Below are 19,449 nucleotides of genomic sequence, written 5' to 3'. Positions count from 1 at the left end.
ATGTATGAATGAGAGCTATTTTATTTACTAACTATATTTTCTGTAGCTGATGATGGGACTATTTAAACATCTCCTGGCATAAGAAAGAAGCAGTAAGACAAATATTTTATAAATGTGCTGCATTTTATTCATTGATTTATGTCAGACATTCAGACAGAACTCTCAGAAATATTTGGCAGTAACATTTGCTTGAAGTCTGGTTCAGAACATCTTGCATTCAGCTCCCATAGGGTAGCAGAATCATAAAAGTAGATTATCATTTTGCCTGGTCTTTGCTCCTTTCTTTCTGCACATGTGAAAAAAATAAGACATCATCTAACAACAGTGTATTCAATTATTTAGAATCACTTGAAGTTATAGCAAGACAAAGAAGAAAAATGATTTTAATATGGTTATTTTTTTCAGTAGATGGAGGAAATGTCTATATTATGCAGAATGCTGAAAAAATTTAGTGAACCTACAGTTCAACCTACAAAATTCATTTTGTTGCTATCAGCAACGATTAGATGACAACTGCCTGCCAATATATTTTGCATACATATATTGTACATGATATGAAAGTGATTTTTTGAGCTGTTATAAATAAAAGAGAATGTTAGAGAACAACCTGGTGGAAGTGAGAAGAAGTTCTCCGCTATTATTGGGTAAGGGAAAAGTTAGCTCATTTGTAACATTGGCAATATTTTTTTCTTTCTTGTGAGATCAATAAGTGGTCTTGCCATGAATCAAAATGGCCATATAGCTGGTAAGAAATATCAAAAAACATAATATTAAATCTGCAACTTCTCATGACGGAAAGCAAACATTGATTTGGGGCCGGAGGAATCCCAAGCATCCCTACAGACTGGAAAGAGCGGTCCTTGAGAGCAGCCCTGTGGAGAAGGACCTGGGGGTCTTGATAGATGAAAAACTTAATATGAGGCAGCAGTGTGCCCTTGCGGCTCGGAAGGCAAATGCGATCCTGGGCTCCATCAGAAGAGGGGTGGCCAGCAGGGACAGGGATGTGATTGTTCCCCTCTACTCTGCTCTTGTGAGGCCCAAGTGTGGAGCCCCCAGTACAAAAAAGACAGGGAGCTGTCGGAGAGGGTCCAGAGGAGGGCCATGAAGATGATCAGGGGACTGGAGCACCTCCCCTACAAAGACAGGCTGAGGGAGCTGGGCTTGTTCCGCCAGGAGAAAAGAAGGCTGCATTGCATTTCAATACCTAAAAGGAGCCTACAAACAGGAGGGGAATCAACTCTTTGAAAGGGTAGATAACAGCAGGACAAGGCGAAAATGGTTTTAAGTTGAAGGAGGGAAGATTTAGGTTGGATGTCAGGGGGAAATTCTTTACAGAGAGAGTGGTGAGGTGCTGGAACAGGCTGCCCAGAGAGGCTGTGGATGCCCCATCCCTGGAGGTATTCAAGGCCAGATTGGATGGGGCCCTGGGCAGCCTGGTCTAGCATTAAATGAGGAGGTTGGTGGCCCTGCATGTGGCGGGGGTTTAGAGATTCATGATCCTTGAGGTCCCTTCCAACCCTGGCCATTCTGTGATAGTGTGATTCTGTGATAAACATTTGCCCCAGGAGGTGGTGGAGGTCGCCGTCCCTAGCAGTGTTCAGGAGGCATCTGGATGAGGAGCTATTAGATATGGTTTAGTGCTTGTGGTAGCAATGGTGATGGGAGGACAGTTGGACTCGATGGTCTTGTAGGTCCTTTCCAGCCTTGTAATTCTATGATTCTATGATTCTATGACTCTATAATAATCAGATCCGATGAGCTAAACATATTTTCTTCAGTTTGCCTTTGTAATTAAATACAGATCTACCTTAGTAAATAATCTTAATTTGATGTTGGTAAGTGAATATCCAAATAGAAAACACTAAGATCCCCTGTATATAAATGAAACATGAGTTTTAAGAAAAGTAACTTCCACCTCCTTAAAAAAAAAAAATAAAAAAAAATAAAAAAAATAAAAACAGGAAAGCTTCAGAGGAAGACTGAGGATTTTAATGCTATTGTGTTAATAATGTGAATAATGTGTGTAGCATAATGACAGTTATAGGGGGAAATCTGTCAATTAGTCTCATCAGAATAGAATAGTATAGTGTTCTCATATAAAGAGTAATGTGAAAAAAGTAAGGTAGACCCTAAGAAAAACACCAGTATTGGCATCACTTCTGCATTTTATACTGGTTTTCTGAGAAAAGAGTTCTTAGCACCTCATTAATTGTGAGGTGGAGTTTTACCTTCCTCTTTTTGAAATTTCTTTAGTAAATCATAATCTAGCTGTAAAAGTTTTGGCAGAGAATTACACAGATGTCTTTCCGCTGTTGTTATATTTCCAAGAAGTCAGTGTGTACCTACAATTCACTTCTCAATTTTTCTTTTTTTATTTTGCTTCATTAATTTACCATCCAACGCCCCAAAGACTTTATGGGTATTATTTATGTTTAGTGTCACAATGGAAAATTCAGTGAGTTTTACCTACATGATGCAGTAAATACAACCCAGACTCCTGCCTCTCTCTACCCTCGGTCAGAATGTTGGTAAAGTACTGAATGAGCAGTGCTTAATCTAGAATATTTACAGTTATATCCTTTTTCAGAACTGCAATTGCAATGCCTAAGGTCATGTTAAACCACAATAAGATGCTCGGTCTGTTTTCAACTAATCTCTTGCAGTCCACTGGCTTGTGCATAGACAAGCCCTTTGAAGCTTCCCAAATAAAATTACTCTTTACATTTTTTCACAAAGAACTATATGAACAAGAACTTCACATTCCTTCATAAATGTTAGATCAAATTTACAAAAAAAATAGAAACCTCCCAAAAAGGAATTTCAGATGAGGTTTCTCTTCCTTTTTTCCTTGAAACAAAATATACCTTAAGATTTCATGATGGACGTGAAATTCAGTAATTTAACAATCTTGTTTTTAAAGCATTCATCCACAGATGCTTGTCTGGATTTCTCTGAGGAAAGCTCAGCCACTGGTGAGATCTCGCTGATAATATAAAAGTAGGACAACAGAGATGTGCATGAAAGGAAAAAAATGATACCATAGCCAAACAAAAATTGTCAGATTTCTCATAAATCAGTGTGTTCTTCTCTTTTCTTTAGTTTCAAACTGCAGCAGGTTGCCCAAGGAGGTTGTGGATGCCCCATCCCTGGAGGCATCAAGGCCAGGCTGGATGTGGCTCCGGACAGCCTGGCCTTGTGGTTGGCAATCCTGCCCGCAGCAGGGGGTTGAAACTTGATGATCATTGTGGTCCTTTTCAACCCAGGCCATTCTATGATTCTGTGATTCCATTATTCTACGGTTCTATGAAAAGCACTTTTGGTATCAAAATAAGTCAAAAAGACACTGTCTAGATGCAGCTCATAGGAAACAGGGACAGATTCTTGTGTATTTATTTTTTATCTATTGTTTTGCCCACACATGTTCAAGGTTCACTAAATCTCATCAAATGTGGCCTTCTGCATACTTAAGTTAAACAATAAATGACAGCATAGTGATCAGCTGTGTCTTGTTCTTCTCATTAAAACAGCAATTATAAACTACTTTTAAAAATCTAAAAAATTTTTAAAAAAATCTGAAAAGTAAAAAGATAATTTCTTCCAAATCTCATGTATTGCTCAGAACGAAGCAATGTACTTCTAAGGCCGACTGTCATAAACATATGTTATTTCTTTGCATAGATAAGGTAGTACAAAAGCATTTAAAACTGCTGTGTTCAGCCAGCAGAGACATTTCTGGGGTCCCAGACACATACCCTAAGATTCCAATATTTGGGTTTTTTTCACTGTATCAAGGAGGTGTCTGCTCCAGTTTTCGGTGGCATGCACCTAGCAGGAGAAGCTGTGGCACTTACAGTGACTGTATGTGCTGTATGCTCTGCGCCTTCTCAGGGCTCTTCTGCAAGCCCATGTCCTTCAGTGAGCAATTAGTTGGAGGGGTTGTTTTCAAGTTGCTAACAAACCTGCAAAGCAAGAATGAATTAACTTAAACTGAATTCTTGAATGACGGCAGATAGATGCCAGCTTTTTTGTCAAGCACTGTAGTGTATAGAAAAGGAAGGCATATTTAGCCCAAGCAATGCAGATTTTGAAAAAATGGAAAGAAGGTAAAAATCAGAGAATAGACATAATTATATAACACTGTCTAAGTTCATCAACAAAAAAAAACAGGCAGTCAATTAATATATCATTTTTCATTTATTTCACAAACTGTAATTAAGCTCTCACTAATATCTGAGCTTAGTGAGAAATTATTTAACCCATATCTACCAGTCCTACTGAACCAAATTATGCTTTATTTGAGTTCAAGGGTTGGTTCTTGACAAATTAAGGTTCTAAAACGAAACATATTGATTTTCTTAACTTCATTTTGAAAGCTTTCCATCCTCTCCTATAATAATACAATAATTTTAGGAGTAAAAACAGACGTGGGACAGAACACTGTATATATATTGTTACATGATTATAGACTTGATGAGCTATGAACTGTGAAGAATTGTAACACCATTTTGAATGACTTCTCATAACTCTGAGATGATTAAATTTCATTTGATTTTCTTTAATTCAATCTAACAGGTTTAATTAAATTGCATAGAATATGTCATGCATGTACATTGTATGTATTCATACAAAAATATGCAAGTGAATAAAATGGTCTAGTAATAGAGTTAGGACTGTGGCTAGCAAATAAGAGGATAAAACCTAATGAGTTGAGGGAATATCTTCCAAGTGAGGAGTTCATCTAAAGAAAACACACTGTTTTCTCCTAGAGATCAGTGTTAAGAAAATTCATCCTGAATCTTAGTTGGAAAGCTAGCTCAAAAATTCAGAAGAGAGAGGCTACTGACAGTGATTTTGTTTCCAAGAGGCTCACACGCTCCCAATAATATAATTTCCTCACTCTTCAAAGCTTCTTTCAGTCGAGGTCTGTCAGACATCACCCAAATAGGTTTGACTTAATGTTAGGTATAACAATGGTTAGAGAAAAGGTAGTAGAAAGAATTCAGTCAGACAAAGACTGAGACAATCATTTTGCTTTTCACAGAAATGTCACTTACTCATCATCTTTTGCTTGGTTGAGCTGGTACTCCTCCCGGAAGGAGGCAGAAGTAACTCTTCAGTCCAGCCAGCACTAAATCATCCATGGCCCCACACACCTTGTTGAAAACAAAAACATCGCTTTTCAGTTTATACAAGAGCTTACCTAAATTTTGCAATCAACAAGGGCTTCTAATCTGATCTGGGTCCTAAAATGAGCCTTCAAGTAGCACAGTCACTTGAATCAGCCTCAGAAATAATGTAGGACGAACCCGTTTTTACCTTAGCCCTTCAGAACTTCATTCTTTTTCTATTTTACATAGGGCTATAGCCCATGTGATTGAAACATATACTTGGCTCTAATATTAAGTTGAATCCAAGCTCTTGAAGCTACCATCAGTTCTGCAACCAGAATATATCTAACAAGGAAGTTCAGCATAGCAAAAGGCTCACAGAGATCTATGACAGCCAGGAATTAACTACAATCCTCAGCTTTATACATTCCCGACTTCCAGCACGAAGACTAAGGCTGCTATTATAATGCAAAAACTTAGGTTATGAACAGAACTGATGTACTGAAAGGTGTTTTGTTGTTTTTTTTTTTTTTTTCTAAAATTACCAATTGTCTAACCAAAGAATAGATCTTAGTTTATATATTTTAGTACTATTCATTTTGAAGTTGATGGCACTTTGTTTGAGGTAAGGCTATTCTGACAGTTGACAATGTGATTCCTGTCCAGTCAAGGATGATGCATTTTTCTGTCACATAGTTGAGATTCCTTTTCAAGATTTAATTCAGAACCAGCAATCCTTACCATCAGAAGAAACAGTAAGTGAACTAATGCTACCACTTGTTCTCATGAAGGATCTCCTCTATTCTCTATTCTCATACCAACAGTTACCTATTTACTGACCTCTATTTCAACAAAGTCCCTTATCTCAAACATGTACTTGAGCTCAACACCAAGTTTGTTCAGCTTGTTAGTTTCCAAATTAAACCATGTTGGAATAAAGAAGTACCTGTCCCTAAATTAAGCTCTGAGCTACTCCTCTAATGAATCAATAACACCAATTCTTTTATGCATAAACTCTAATCTTAAACTTAAGACCAAACAAATCCCAAGCCTCCAGAATCCAGCCACCACTTTTGCCAGAACACTGGTCACTAGTAGTTGTGGCTGCTGGGATTTAGGCTGATCTCATTACTTGTAAATTTCAAAGGCATAAATGTTTTATAGAAGACGTTCTAAATTTGTGGGGAATGAAATCCCTTACACTAGACTATTCTTTTCCATGTGGAAAAATAAAATGCATGCATGTGCAGGTATATATATTTATGTGTATGTGCCTATAAAAGTATATAACTTTGTATATACATAAAATATTTTGGTTCTTCTATCAGAGTCAGGTGCAGTTTTCATTGAGCATCCCCTTGAAAAGGGTCTAATCTAAAGCATTTTAAAATAACAGGCTGTCAAAATAACACCTCTGTTTGAAACTGAATTGCTATCATCTCACCATTTCTCACACTTAGTGACAAGTGTAAAACACCCCACTCCAAAAAAAAAGGCATGCCCCTCTTACCAGCCTGAAAGTACACTGACATATTAGACCTGAAATTACAGAAGTGCTTAGGTAAAAAATGCTAATTTCAATTTCAGTGGGAGATTTAGACACTCACTGCTTGCATATAAACTGTTAACATACTGTAACCCTCAGGTTAGGCTGTGCATAGATTTTTGCTTCTCAGCTACTTGTGTGAGACACCAGCATCTTCTTCCCTACATCCACAGATGCATGCTTCTGTGGGAAGGAAGGAGACAGCCATGCAGACAGGAAAGGAGCCCCAGGACTCTCTAGCCAAGTGCAGGGATAGCACTGCCATCAGAGCGATGAGGTGCTCCATGCCTCTTGGCACAGCTTTGCAGGACTGCTACTTTCTGCAGCAAAGAACAAGTGAGGTCTGTTTTAGTAGGAAGGCTGGTTAGTACATTTTGAAGCCTGAGCTTGAGAGATAGAGAGTATGTGAAGGTTTTTGTTTATTGTGTTAATACTGCTTGTGGGTTTAAATGTACGTTGATTCTGGAAGTCTTAGATGCTTACACAGGAGAGGAAAGAAATGTGATGTTCAAAAGCATAGTATAAGTGCAGTATATCAGATGACAGAAATTGTGCTAAGTCTGTGTGGACATGAGTGTGGCAAATCTGTTTTTATTGTAGTTGATTTCATTTCAGTTGCTTTGTTTTTACTTGTTAGTGAACTCTCCCAGCTACAATTGTTTTTGAGAGGGTCTCAAAAGCAAATTAAGTAAACAATTCTCTTTAACTTCAAAAAACAAAGCATATATTTTTCTGCATAAACCTTTCAACTACAGTTTGAAATGCAGCAGGGTGAACATGGTTATACCTATATACTATGGCAGAAATCCAATATTCATCTGTGGTACGTATTGAGAGAAAATGAGATCATTAAGGTCGGAAAGAACAGCTGCTTTAATTATAACACCATAATATATCATATCAAAGTATTCATCATTTCACACAGCCCCTAAGAACATACGCCAGGGATTCATTTGTATCATCCTGCTTCTTCTTGGGACAGAGAACACATAAGCACACTCCAGAGCTCTGGCTGCTTCAAGTGATGTGATGCTGTGTAAAATAATTGAACCCCAAGCTTTAAAATGCTATGGCAACTATTTTTAATCTAACTTTTACAGTTCCTGTTCCTCTTTCTGTGGTGGTGGTGGAAAAGGGAGACATTCCTGCTGACTGGGGAGCTGCACTGCAGGCAGGTTCCCCACTGTCACACATCCCCACATTGCTGTCCGGAGCGCTCGGTCTGCCTGAGGCACCTGAAGGTACCTCTTCTTTAAGGGAATGGCTGCTTTGTGTTTTAACAGATGCTATGCTTCTGGTAGCGGAGAGATTAGAGGGACCATTCAACATTGAATCAGTCATGGATCCTATTGATGTCAAGATTTCTGAAGCCATCATGAACATGCAAGAAAACAGCATGCAGGTGTCGGCAAAGGTACTGTGTGGGTCACACCTTCTCTGTTGCTCACTATCACAAGGAAGAGAAAAAAACTTATCCAGCACTTTTTTTCTGCCCAGGCCTTAAGAGAGATTGTCCAGACAATAGAAATTGCATTTGTTCATTCAACAGTTCATTGGGATGCCTTTGAATCCTTTGTCTAGTTAAACAAGCCAGAAGTTTTTAAAATGGAGCCACAGGGAGAAAAGTGTCATTTAGCAAACTTCAAATTGATAGTTGCAAGAACTTTGGGGAAAACAGACACTGCTAAAAATTAGAGGTAACTGTAATACTCTGCAGAGTGCATTCGGTAACTTCTGCTTGTGTCTTATCTGTGACTCCCCATATTAACATCCACACACATTTTGATCTGTTTAGGTCAGACTGCAGCACAATGTGTTTGAGGTGAATAGAAAATGATCCATTTAACCTCCTTTAATATCCTCTCTAGGGAAATATCATTACATTGGACAGCCTCTGATTAGCAGACCTCAGTTTGATGGAGTTTTGTCTGGATTCTGACATAAAGATAAACAGAGTTAATGATACCAGCGTCCTCCTTTCCATTTTTAGTGTGTCTGTGTACACAGATCACCGCCACCTCTGAACCCTGTGTTAATAAGGTCCTTTGAATTCAGTAGCAGGTGCTGTTGAGGCAGCAGTCACCAATTAATGTCTTTTCTTTAATATGCATCAGTGCGCTACAGTTCAAAAAACCGAAAGTCAACAGTTTGCCAGGTTCTCTGCATTCAGAATTTCCACCCACATGGATTTCCCAGCAACCAGTTAGCTGCTGGCACGATGGCTACCCGAGTCAGTGAGTTTCCATTGCTAGAAAGGAAGTTGCCATGGCTAGGAAAATTGTGGGGATAAAAGGTTAATATTCTTCCTGCCAGTCCAAAATTAGCTGATTTAACAGGCCCAGTGCTGCAGGATTATAAAGATTTCCTTCAAAATGCTATTACTTTCAACTTCCCTGAAGTTACTTGGATTTTAAAAGCAGTCTACATCCTGAGCAAGGAGACTTTGTTCTGGCAGCAGTGATCAATGAGTTTATCAGCCAAACATTTGGGGAATCAAAGGCCAGCTTCAGAAAACTCAGCCCTTACCTCAGAAAAGAAACAGAAAATATTTTCACTGAAAGCTGACCAAAGGCTCAGGTGTATTTCTCTTTCATTTGCTCCAATCTCACAGCTTTTCTGTTAGTCGGGAAACTGCATTCCCTGCCAGAATCCAATGACATCACCTTGGCACGAGCTCATCAAACTACTCATTTGCAATAGAGGAGGCTGTCTGTCGTATCCCTCAGAAATATTTTATTTGCTGTAGAGGTTAATAAATCACTGAAATTCCATTTGCACTCTAAAGTTTTTCTTCTAAGAGAAATCTTATCCAATATTTTCTCAAAACTATATCAGTTGAAATTTATTTTTCTGCATTTTCACAGATAACTGAGCTGTCTTTGCTTGAGGGACTTTTGTATTTTCTGCTTAGACCATTATTCTCCAGAAATGCATTTTCCTTGTTTTCCTAGGTTACATCCCTCTTTTTTCATGCCCTGACACATGGAAGTGTTTTATTATTCAAGTATGAGAGACCAAAGTCTTGGGGTTCAGTTCTGTGATCTTCTACGTCTGTCATGTCAAATCTATAGAGATGATGTATGAGCAGACTTTGCACCATTCATCTATTGCCTAATTTTTCTCCCTTATACATACTGACCACTTAGATCTTCAGTGAAAATGACAGATACCTTGCCAGATGTAATGGGGTGCACAGAATGCAATTGCAGATCTAATGTAGGAGAAAAGCCACGCTTGTCAAATATTCTGAGACTCTGCTCAGCAAGCTTCAGGCAGGGTGTTGAAATCGTGCTATTTTCTCTTTCTTCAAACAATTTTGTACCTTCCATTTGACTGTATCCACTGAAAATGTGGTGACTGGAAATCACAGTCTTTTTTCCACGAGTCAGTCAACGCATTTTTACAATGGGAAAATAATGATGCACTAACGTCATGCTTGCAACACCCACATACACACAGATTATTCTTCACCACTGACATGCAGCTTTTTCTAACTGAAAATCTGGCTGATGTCTGGGAAGAGTCTCTAAGCTTTGTTCAGTAGTACTTAGGGCCATTTTGTATTTTGTTTGTCTCTTCAAAGGAATGGAAAAAAATTACAATAAACAGTAGTTTTTTCAAGGAACTCTCACTAATCTCATCTCCTTTTCAGACAGAAGACCCAGAGATCACTTAAACTAATATCCATCCCTCTCCTTTTTCAAACATTTCAGTAAATTGCTCTGTTCCAAAAGTCATTCCCATTAAAACTATCAGTTTGTCTTTGTTTTGCAAGATATATGTTTTGTATTATACCATCTGCAATTATATATTGGAATTTATTTCAGAAAAATATGTTAGGTATAATACATTTGATACACATTCCTGTGCATAGGGAGGCAAAATTCAATGATGTGTGCTCTCCAACATAATAATTGTATTACAATACGCACAACATATTCAGAACTATTTTTCTGAGAAATAGTCTTCATGGTTACAGTTATATTGATAAATAAAAGGGGGATAAAGAACAGTGCCTGACCTTGAGGCAGACCAATTCATTTCTATACTGCTGAGATCTACATTCTTTGAGGTTGTTTCATTCAGCAAAGAACGAGTAGGAGCAGTCCAAGAAAAAGCCAATGAGCTAACAATTAATCAGTGCAGACAGACAGAGCTTATTGCTGGAGTTCACATCTTGTCTTTTATTTCCTTAGGAGACACAAACCCTCTGTCTTTCACTCTTGATGGGTGCATATCAATATTGAAGCAAAACTGTAGAGGTGCCACAAGTACCTCTTCTATCTTTGTATTCCTGACCAAGGACATACAGTCCCAGCCATATCCCAGTACCTGTCATTGCATTAAATGGAGCATCTCTGCTCCTAGGTCATTGACTTTTCTTGTTTGTAAACCGACTGTAATTAATTCTTTCAGCACAGGTCACATTAACCAGGTACTAGTATTGTGCTAAGATCTTCCAATTCATCCTGAGGCTGGAATCCTCTGTTTTCTTGACGTTTCTCTGCAGCCTATTTTCAGCACTGACTGTTTAGAAAGTCTGACCACAGATCTCTAAGCTTCATATGCAGCTCACCTTGTGTGGCTGTCATGTCCCTGAACAACATCCCCAGGAGGTCTTTATTTTGCCTCAGGGAAAGTCACATTTCTGACAGCTGCAATATTTGGAGACGCTTTTCGGAAAGTAGCAATGGTTTACAAACTCAAACCCCAAGGCCTACTGCAAGAGAAATCTACAAGATCTGAATCAGATCTGAGTTTCCCTTTTCCAGAAATATGCAAGGACTAAAGACCATCACAACCAAATTCCATCACCTCATCATCTAACACTCACAGCCATCCTGATAGAGTCCCATCTGCAAACCATCGTTGCACAGTGAAAAAAGCTATCAATCTAGGCTGTCTGTATGTTTTAAATGTAGGCTTAGCTACCTGGGTCTACTCAGACTTCAGTAGTCTCTGAGGGCAATATCTGGTAATAATCAGGTTGCAATAGATTGACCGTACAAACACAAGGAAGAATTTCTTTACTGTGAGGCTGACAGAGCACTGACTGGAACGAGCTGTCCCTAGGTTATGGTGTCTCCTTCTCCGGGGACCTACCTGGACACCAGCTGTGCAACCCGCTCTGGGGAATCTGCTTTAGCAATGGGGTTGGACTGGATTATCTCCAGAGGTCCCTTCTGATCCCCTGTGATTCTGTGATTCTGAGTGATGCTGTGTTTCTCCTGATAATGTCTGAGACAGCTTATCTTTATTACTGAAATCTGTTATTCAGGAGTGACACATATTTATGATTTGAAAATAAAAGTGGTAAAATTAGTTAATCTATATATTGTTACTCATGGCTCGGCTCATATTCGAAGTATAGTCATAGCATACATATGCTAAACTCTAATTCTCCTTCTCCCTGAGAATATTCAGGGAGTTATCAAATATATATGATCTTTTCAATCCTGGCCAAAACAAACTTGCTTGAAGTTCTTCACAAACGTCCCATAAGTCTGGCAGTACCTTTACCTTTCTTTCTTGCTTGAAGTAAAAGAGCAAATCCTACACTTCAGTAATATAAATATTTAGTATCTGACTTCTGCAGAGATTGCTTGTTCTCAAAAAGTGGAAGAAAGCTCACAAAACAGCAGAAAAGTGCTGCAATTCCTCAAAATGTTGAAAATTCCCAATTTTGTTGTATCTGCATAATTTTCATTGCTCCTCAAAACAAAACATATATTGGGCTATTTTCCGCATTTCAAACCATCTGGTTTTATACATATATGTTTGGCTGCTCTAAGTGTTATTTGGATACCATGCCAAGATTTTTGCTCTTCCATAAAGGCTATCCCCATAGCTCAGTCTCCTATTAGTGAGTCTTAAATCTACTTCTATCTAAGCTGATGGATGTGCCATTTTAACCTATAGATATATGTTCCTTTTTGGCAATTACTCCAGCTAAAAGGATGAATGAGCTCCATGACATAGCAGACTACTTATGTATTATTTATAAGGAGGAAATCTTCATAAAACTACTTGTCCAACTTTCTTCTTAAAATAGCCCTAGAGTTTCGTATTAACAAAACCTCTTCATTTATCTGTGTTCTTTCCAGAGCTCTGTACTTTAAGAATATAATAGCACTTCAGGAAAAAAAATCAATACTATTCTATCTGAAGATGAGAGAGTCAATAGAGCAAAGTTGTATGGAGACATCCATACAGAGACCCATACAGGAAACACTGAGCACTAGTACATCTAAATAACAGTATGACTCAAAGCTTCATAGATTCACAAATTCTTTCTTCTGGGATTCAAAATAGTGAGTTCTCCTAGGAAAAGAACTCCTTTTTCACAGTATCTACTCACTCATCCTGAAGTAGATACCTCCATTTAGCCAGCTCAATAGAAGTAATTCTTCACTGGCTCCACTGGTTCGATCCCATGGCTTCGTTCAAAGCCCTGACCACAGAGGTTTTCTGCTCTTTGCTGCACCTTAGGATGCATCATATGAGCTGCAGTTCAGAGTGGAATGGTCTCCCATGAGTCTTGTGTTAAGACAGGCTTAACAGATATCAGATATCCTAGGATGATTATAGATGCTGATGTGAAAGAAACCAAAGGGAGCTTTTCATCTCCACTGCCTAAAATGGGTGTTTAGATGTTTAGCTCGAAAACAGATACATACATTCATACACCTAGATCTTGATTTCTTAATTTCAAGTGGAATTGCTTCTCCAAATTCAGATGAAGTGGACAGCACCAATTATAAAGTACATTTTTTTAAAGAGTGGATTTTTGCTGCTAACTCACATCATTTGTAATGGAACACCAGCATATTTTCCTATAAATTGTTCTGAACAGCTCTGTGAAGTACTTAATGTGCTTCTTCTTAGGGAGCATTTGTTAATTTCAGGTATCAGCTTTACATTTTCTGTCTTGTCAGTTAATACCTGGATGCAAATTAGAAAATGTGGTTTTGGCACTCAAAATTTAGTTACAGATCATTGCATCCTTACTGCATTTTTGCCAGGTCATTTAAAAACTAAATGATTTCTTCTTCCGTGATCTAAAAATTGCTATCTAACTTCTACCTCTGTTATTGTCTGGCTTTAAATAATTTTGTTCATACAAAACTACTTACAACTTACAACTATGAAGTGAAATGCCACAATATCTGTGTTAGTTTTTCCAGTATTTCACAAGAGAAATTAAATTATGCAAATTCATATCTATTCCACATGATCATAAAGGTAGCCTAACACATTCTGTGAAAGTTAAGGGGAAGATTTAAGGCCAGGCTGGATGTGGCTCTGGGCAGCCTGATCTAGTGGTTGGCGACCCTGCACATAGCAGGGGGGTTGAAACTAGATGATCACTGTGGTCCTTTTCAACCCAGGTCATTCTATGATTCTATGATTCAGTGTCCACACTTTCCTTTCCTCTGAAAGTCAACTTGCAAAATTGCCATTTGTCTCTGTAAGCAAACAGCCTGATTGCTTTGCTGACCAAAGTGGACTTCATAGATACCTAAATAAACAGTTAAGATTCTCATGCATAACTTATCTATAGTCAGAATAAATATGTAAAATTTTCCCAGCACATATATTTGTCATTTGGACAAATAGTTTGTGTTTGGCATTACATAAAAACTAGCTTACAATAAATGATGATGTTTAATTTCTTTTTCTTCTGAATGATGGCAAAATGTTAAAAGTAGCCAAAATGTAGCAAAAAGAAGAGTTATTCCAGAAGTGAAAAAGATAGCATTAAGGCAAATACTAAGATCCTATTTCATCACAGAACTTGAAAAAAAGTTATTGCATGAATATTCTACCTCCTTTCAGTTGACCAGCTTCTGTAAGAGTTCCTCTGGGATACATACTTAATATTCACAGTCAAACGTGTCTTCTATTCACATTAGGATGCACAAGATATATGCTACTGAAACTTTATTCCAAATGAGAGAATATGAAAAATCTCACAACTCTGAACATTAGCTTTATACCTACAAAACAAACACACTTCCAGATAACTATTCTCACAGTTGCCCACTAAACACAGCTATAGTCATCTCTCCTATCATGCCAGCTAGGAAATAAAAAAATAATCTAGTCATAAGACTCTTTCATCACTGACCTTTTATTTGAGATACAAACAAAATTACCAGATAGGAATAGCTGTAGAGAAGGATTGTGAATGAACTGTGATTTTGTGTAAGTACCATGTTTAACAAAAGCTGAAATAATTACTAAACAAGTCCTGTCACAAAGGGCTCATGTGTGCTTTCAGGTGTTAGCTTCTTAGAATAATCATCTTCATGAAGTAGGTGTTTTTTTAAGGACCCTATATGTTCTTATATACTCATGGACTAATTATTAATGTTTTATTATTAATCTGAGTTTTTGAGCAAGTGCTCTATTCACTGTTACCAAAATGTCAGTAAAATAAGAAGTTTCAAATATATGAGTGTAAAACACCAGCCTCCCTCTTTTTTATGGCTGTCATGTAACCTACAATATCTTTTTCAGGTTTTCCAAGGATGTGGTCAGCCTAAACCAGCACCTGCCCTGAGATCTTCCCGTTCAGTCGCTGAAAACTTTAATACACGGTTTAGACCATATAACCCAGAGGAGCGACCTACAACTGCTGCTGGCACAAGTTTGGATAGGCTGGTAAGGCAAAATGTACTTCATTCTTCAATAAGTAGAAATGGTTTGGTAATACAGTAGAAGAATGATAATCTCCTGACAATTTTTTTTTTTAATAATTTCATAATCACTTCATATAGCTTCTGTGCCAACTGTTCTGGCATTCAATAAATTTTTTTTCCCCCATTGGAAATACAACAGAATTGCATTCTAGGAGAACAATCTGACTCACTTTTTATGTATTAGAAATGTTAGAAGACAATAAATTCTTTCCTGCAAGCCAAAAATTAGATGAGCCAAGAAAGGTACTTTGCAATATGAATTCTCTTTGAAAAGTAATCTGCAATAATTATTTTCTTTATTAAGGTATTTAAAATATTTAATACATTTTTAGTCCTCAGTTCAAGACATCCACATGCAAAGACACATTGATTTGTTCCACTCCTTCATTTAATAATAAAATAACAACTACTTTATTTCCATCCATCTCAAAAATTGACTTTTATCAGCTGAAACATGAGCGATTATTAATCTTGTTTTATTTAATCAATCATTTCAAAAACAGGACTTTAACACAAGATTATTTTCTCCACTACCAGTCATCAGATTTTCATTTCAGATTATGATGTCCTGCTATTTATACATCTAAAGATTTATAGTAGGCTAATTATTATAGCTTCTAATACTATCTCAGTAATTATCTCAAAATAAGGCCAATGGGCAAAATTAAAGACCTGTAAAGCATCTGAATCAAAATGGACAGTATAGCACAGCCTCCACTTGCCATGGTTATTGCTGACCACTTGTACAGCATTGGTCTGTCTTTTAGAAGACACTCATGTTCAGGGCTGCAGGAAGAGTGAAAGGAGAGAGGCAACCTGTTGGGAATAGCAGCTGGTAGCTGGGCCTGAGGATTTGGTGGGATGTCCTTCTACTGAGTGACTGACAGATTTGAGCTCTACTGCAGCATGACAGTGCCTTGCTATGGTTCTGATTGTGAGTCTAAACTATCTAGAGGTCATTCCAATATGCACCAGACACCCAAATACACTAATTCAATCAGGACCTGAGTCTCTCCTTAGACCATCATTCCGTAAATTCCTTTGATGATTACCACAGTATTCCATATCACAGATCACACCAAAGTCTTTCCAAGAGCCTATGCTGTAGACCATGCATTAATCTACTATATTCCCTCAATCTCTGTTGCAATTCCAATGAAAACTATCACCTTTCTAGTCAGTACATGGTATTGCTCTGCAGCTAAACCCAATATTCTGACTTTTCTTTTTCTCTGAAAATGGTATAGCTTGATTATCCTAAAATGAGGAACAGAAAAGATCTCTGTTGTACAGTTAAGTCTCTCTGACACAGTAGATTTATAACACAGTTTAGCATCTCAGGCTAAAAATCTTGCTGGTAATTCTCAGTGTGACAGGATCTTAATTTTACCCTTTCTCTTGAGATTCACAGAAGCAGTCCTTTTTGCTTGGTGCAGTGTAGGGTCTGGATCTTAACCTAGAACTTGCCAAGTTGAAGGTCACTGAAGCATGCAGACTTTAGGCATGCTCTGGTCAAAGTTAAAGGCTGAAAAAGAGTAAGGTGAGAGGAAAACCACAAAGGGAAAGGCTGGTAGCACAGGTCCACTTAGATTATTGCTACATTGTAAGAACTGTTGGAGAACTTTTGCAGTGAAAAAAGATTCCTGAGACCTTCCATGTTCACTTCTAAATATTATTGTCTTCTTACACTACAAACTTACAAAATACTGGGCAGCATCTTGAATAAAGCACTAATGTGAGATAGATATGCTGCTGGCCTTTAAAGGCTGTAACAAATGAAAACTGCCAGTGAAGGTAATCCCTCATTACTCAAAATAACTTCTAGAATTTCAAAGGGCATTTTTCCCTATGCGATTTAACTATTGAGGCATTATTTCAGAAAAAGAAAAAAAAAGAAAAAAAAAAGAGGAAAAAAAATAATTTAGCATTATTACTTTTACTTTGACGAGCATTACAGGAAAATGCTTATTTATCTTTCTTGCTGGTGATATTTAAAATAATAACTATTCATGCCCTGTTAGCTACATGTGTGGGTATCAAATCCATCTCCAAATGGCAGTGATACGTCTGTTATCTCCTTTTGGGTTGAGAGCAACAATCCCTGAAACTTGAGATGGCCACTGATCTGAGCTGGAGCGAGGAAAGGCAGTTTATGTGGATTAGGGCAGAAGGCCTTGTTTCAGAGCTGTAATCCCTTAGCAACACTTGGGAAAGGTCACTGCCTACATCTCACACCATCCTCGGTAATTTTATCCAGAAGGATATAAATGCTGCACTCCTTCCTCACAAGAGCACCATTCAACCTGCCTACATTAGACCCTCAGTGTGTTACACAATGAATCGTTACCTGACTCACATATCTCTCTTCACTGACTCTAGACAGAGCCTGGAGGACCAGCTTCAGTTAGATCCTCCCCATCCTCACATCATTAACAGGGTACAGACAATCCTACTCAAAGCAGTTTTCCAGTCTGCACACTGATCATTTCCTATTGCTTATTAAATACAAATGTACAGCAGGATGAAAATTTTGATAGTAGTGTCAAATGTTTAAAGCCCCGTTTGATTATTATAGATGTAAGAAATACAAATAAGGAGTAATTATTATCTGCTTTTATGTAGAGGAACTTTCCCTCATTGAGTCAGCCTTACATTAATGCTGTTAGAAGTCTGTTCTGGATATTTTATTCATAAAACACTGTTAGACCATTTAAGTTTTAACCGTCACCACAAAGTCCAAACATCCAGCTATGTAAACCTCAAAAGGAGAAGTAACAAACAACTCTGCTTTCATGTCTTTGACAGCGTGTCCTTAGAAGTGACTGAGTTTAGAAAATATTTCCTCTGCATCTCAAGCAGGTAGCATATCTGAATCAATTTTTAACTCATGCTCATATTCCTGTTTATGAGCTTAATTCAGTTGAGCATATTTTATCAAGTATGTTGCAGAAAGCAGATCTCCCATAAGAAGTCTATAGTGAAACAGCCAGGTATTGAACCCTTCTGAAAACATGCTTTTTCATCCTTGCTGAACTTGTTTAATTAATCCAGCTATTGCATTTCAAGAAGAGAGGTTTCCATGTGTCACTGTCACAGTGTTAACCAGAAAAGCTTAACAAAGAAGAAATAGGTCAAAATTAATTGTGAGAAATGTGAAAAAGCCCTAAAGCACGTATAGGTGAATTTAAATGTACTGGTTGTATTTAGGAAGTCACATAGATATTGAGAGAGTTGTCTAAGCATGGGTATAAAGCACTATCTGAGACTCCCGAGAGTACTAGAAACAAGGGACTGACTGATGTGGTGCAGAACTAGAGAAGACTCAGGTACCTCCAGTGCAGCTAAGGGGAGTCAGGTAGAATATGCTGCAGCATCTCAAGCAGAACCTATGTTCAGGCAATTACGTCAAGTCTTCTCAGCATGGGGCCTAAAAGTCAGGCTCTTTCTGAAGTCAGTGGAGAGAGACATATGTCTTCAGAGAGTGACTCACCCCAGCAGTTACAGACACCGCTCACCGAGTGGGAAATGAAAGGCTCAATTTAGTTACCCACATTTAGATATGCAAGGCTGTTTGAGATGCCTCAGGGTATCTAGGACATCAGACTGAGCTGGCAGATAGGATAGTCCTTCAGGATGTCTGTGCTCTCCTGGACGGGAGTTGAAAATAAAGTAGGATACCTAAGAAGATGCCTACTATGTGGCATCTGACTGTCAGGTTCCCTTAGTTGGGATTCAGCTGCGTAAACAGTCACTTAATACTGCTTGAGATGCCTATGGTTTTCAAGGTATTTAAATGTTACTAGAAAAAGGCCTGTCTGGAAGCAAGATGGAACCTCAGAGCTACTGAATTTATTTTACGTGCCTATATTTAGGTAACACTGAATGTACTTCGTATGCCTATATTTAGGTAACTGGATTCCAACCTATTTCTCTCCTGATTACAACAGAAGCTAAAATGAGGAGTTTAGTGATTAAATATAGGGATCAGTAGTATAAATATATACAACTATCTTCCCAATTTTGATGCCTAGATGACTATCTCAAATGTGAATATCTGTATTTTTCATTGTTAATGGAGAAATGATGGCCATCA

The 19,449-nt window shown here is 37.9% G+C and overlaps 1 protein-coding gene across 2 annotated transcripts in view; it reads left to right on the top strand.

Moving 5' to 3' along the window:
* GPC6 (glypican 6) overlaps positions 1–19,449 on the top strand; it is a 730,376-nt gene that overhangs the window by 653,310 nt on the left and 57,617 nt on the right. For both annotated transcript variants that reach the window (XM_090129991.1, XM_031610618.2), the window contains exons 5-6: positions 7,938–8,068; positions 15,175–15,318. In XM_090129991.1, the coding sequence (XP_089986117.1) occupies positions 7,938–8,068; positions 15,175–15,318 (275 nt within the window). The remainder of the gene's footprint in view (positions 1–7,937; positions 8,069–15,174; positions 15,319–19,449) is intronic.

Source organism: Phasianus colchicus, chromosome 1 (genome assembly GCF_987193195.1).
Source record: "Phasianus colchicus chromosome 1, bPhaCol1.hap1.1, whole genome shotgun sequence".
Taxonomy (NCBI): Eukaryota; Metazoa; Chordata; class Aves; order Galliformes; family Phasianidae; genus Phasianus; species Phasianus colchicus.
This window is presented reverse-complemented; position numbering and strand designations above follow the sequence as displayed.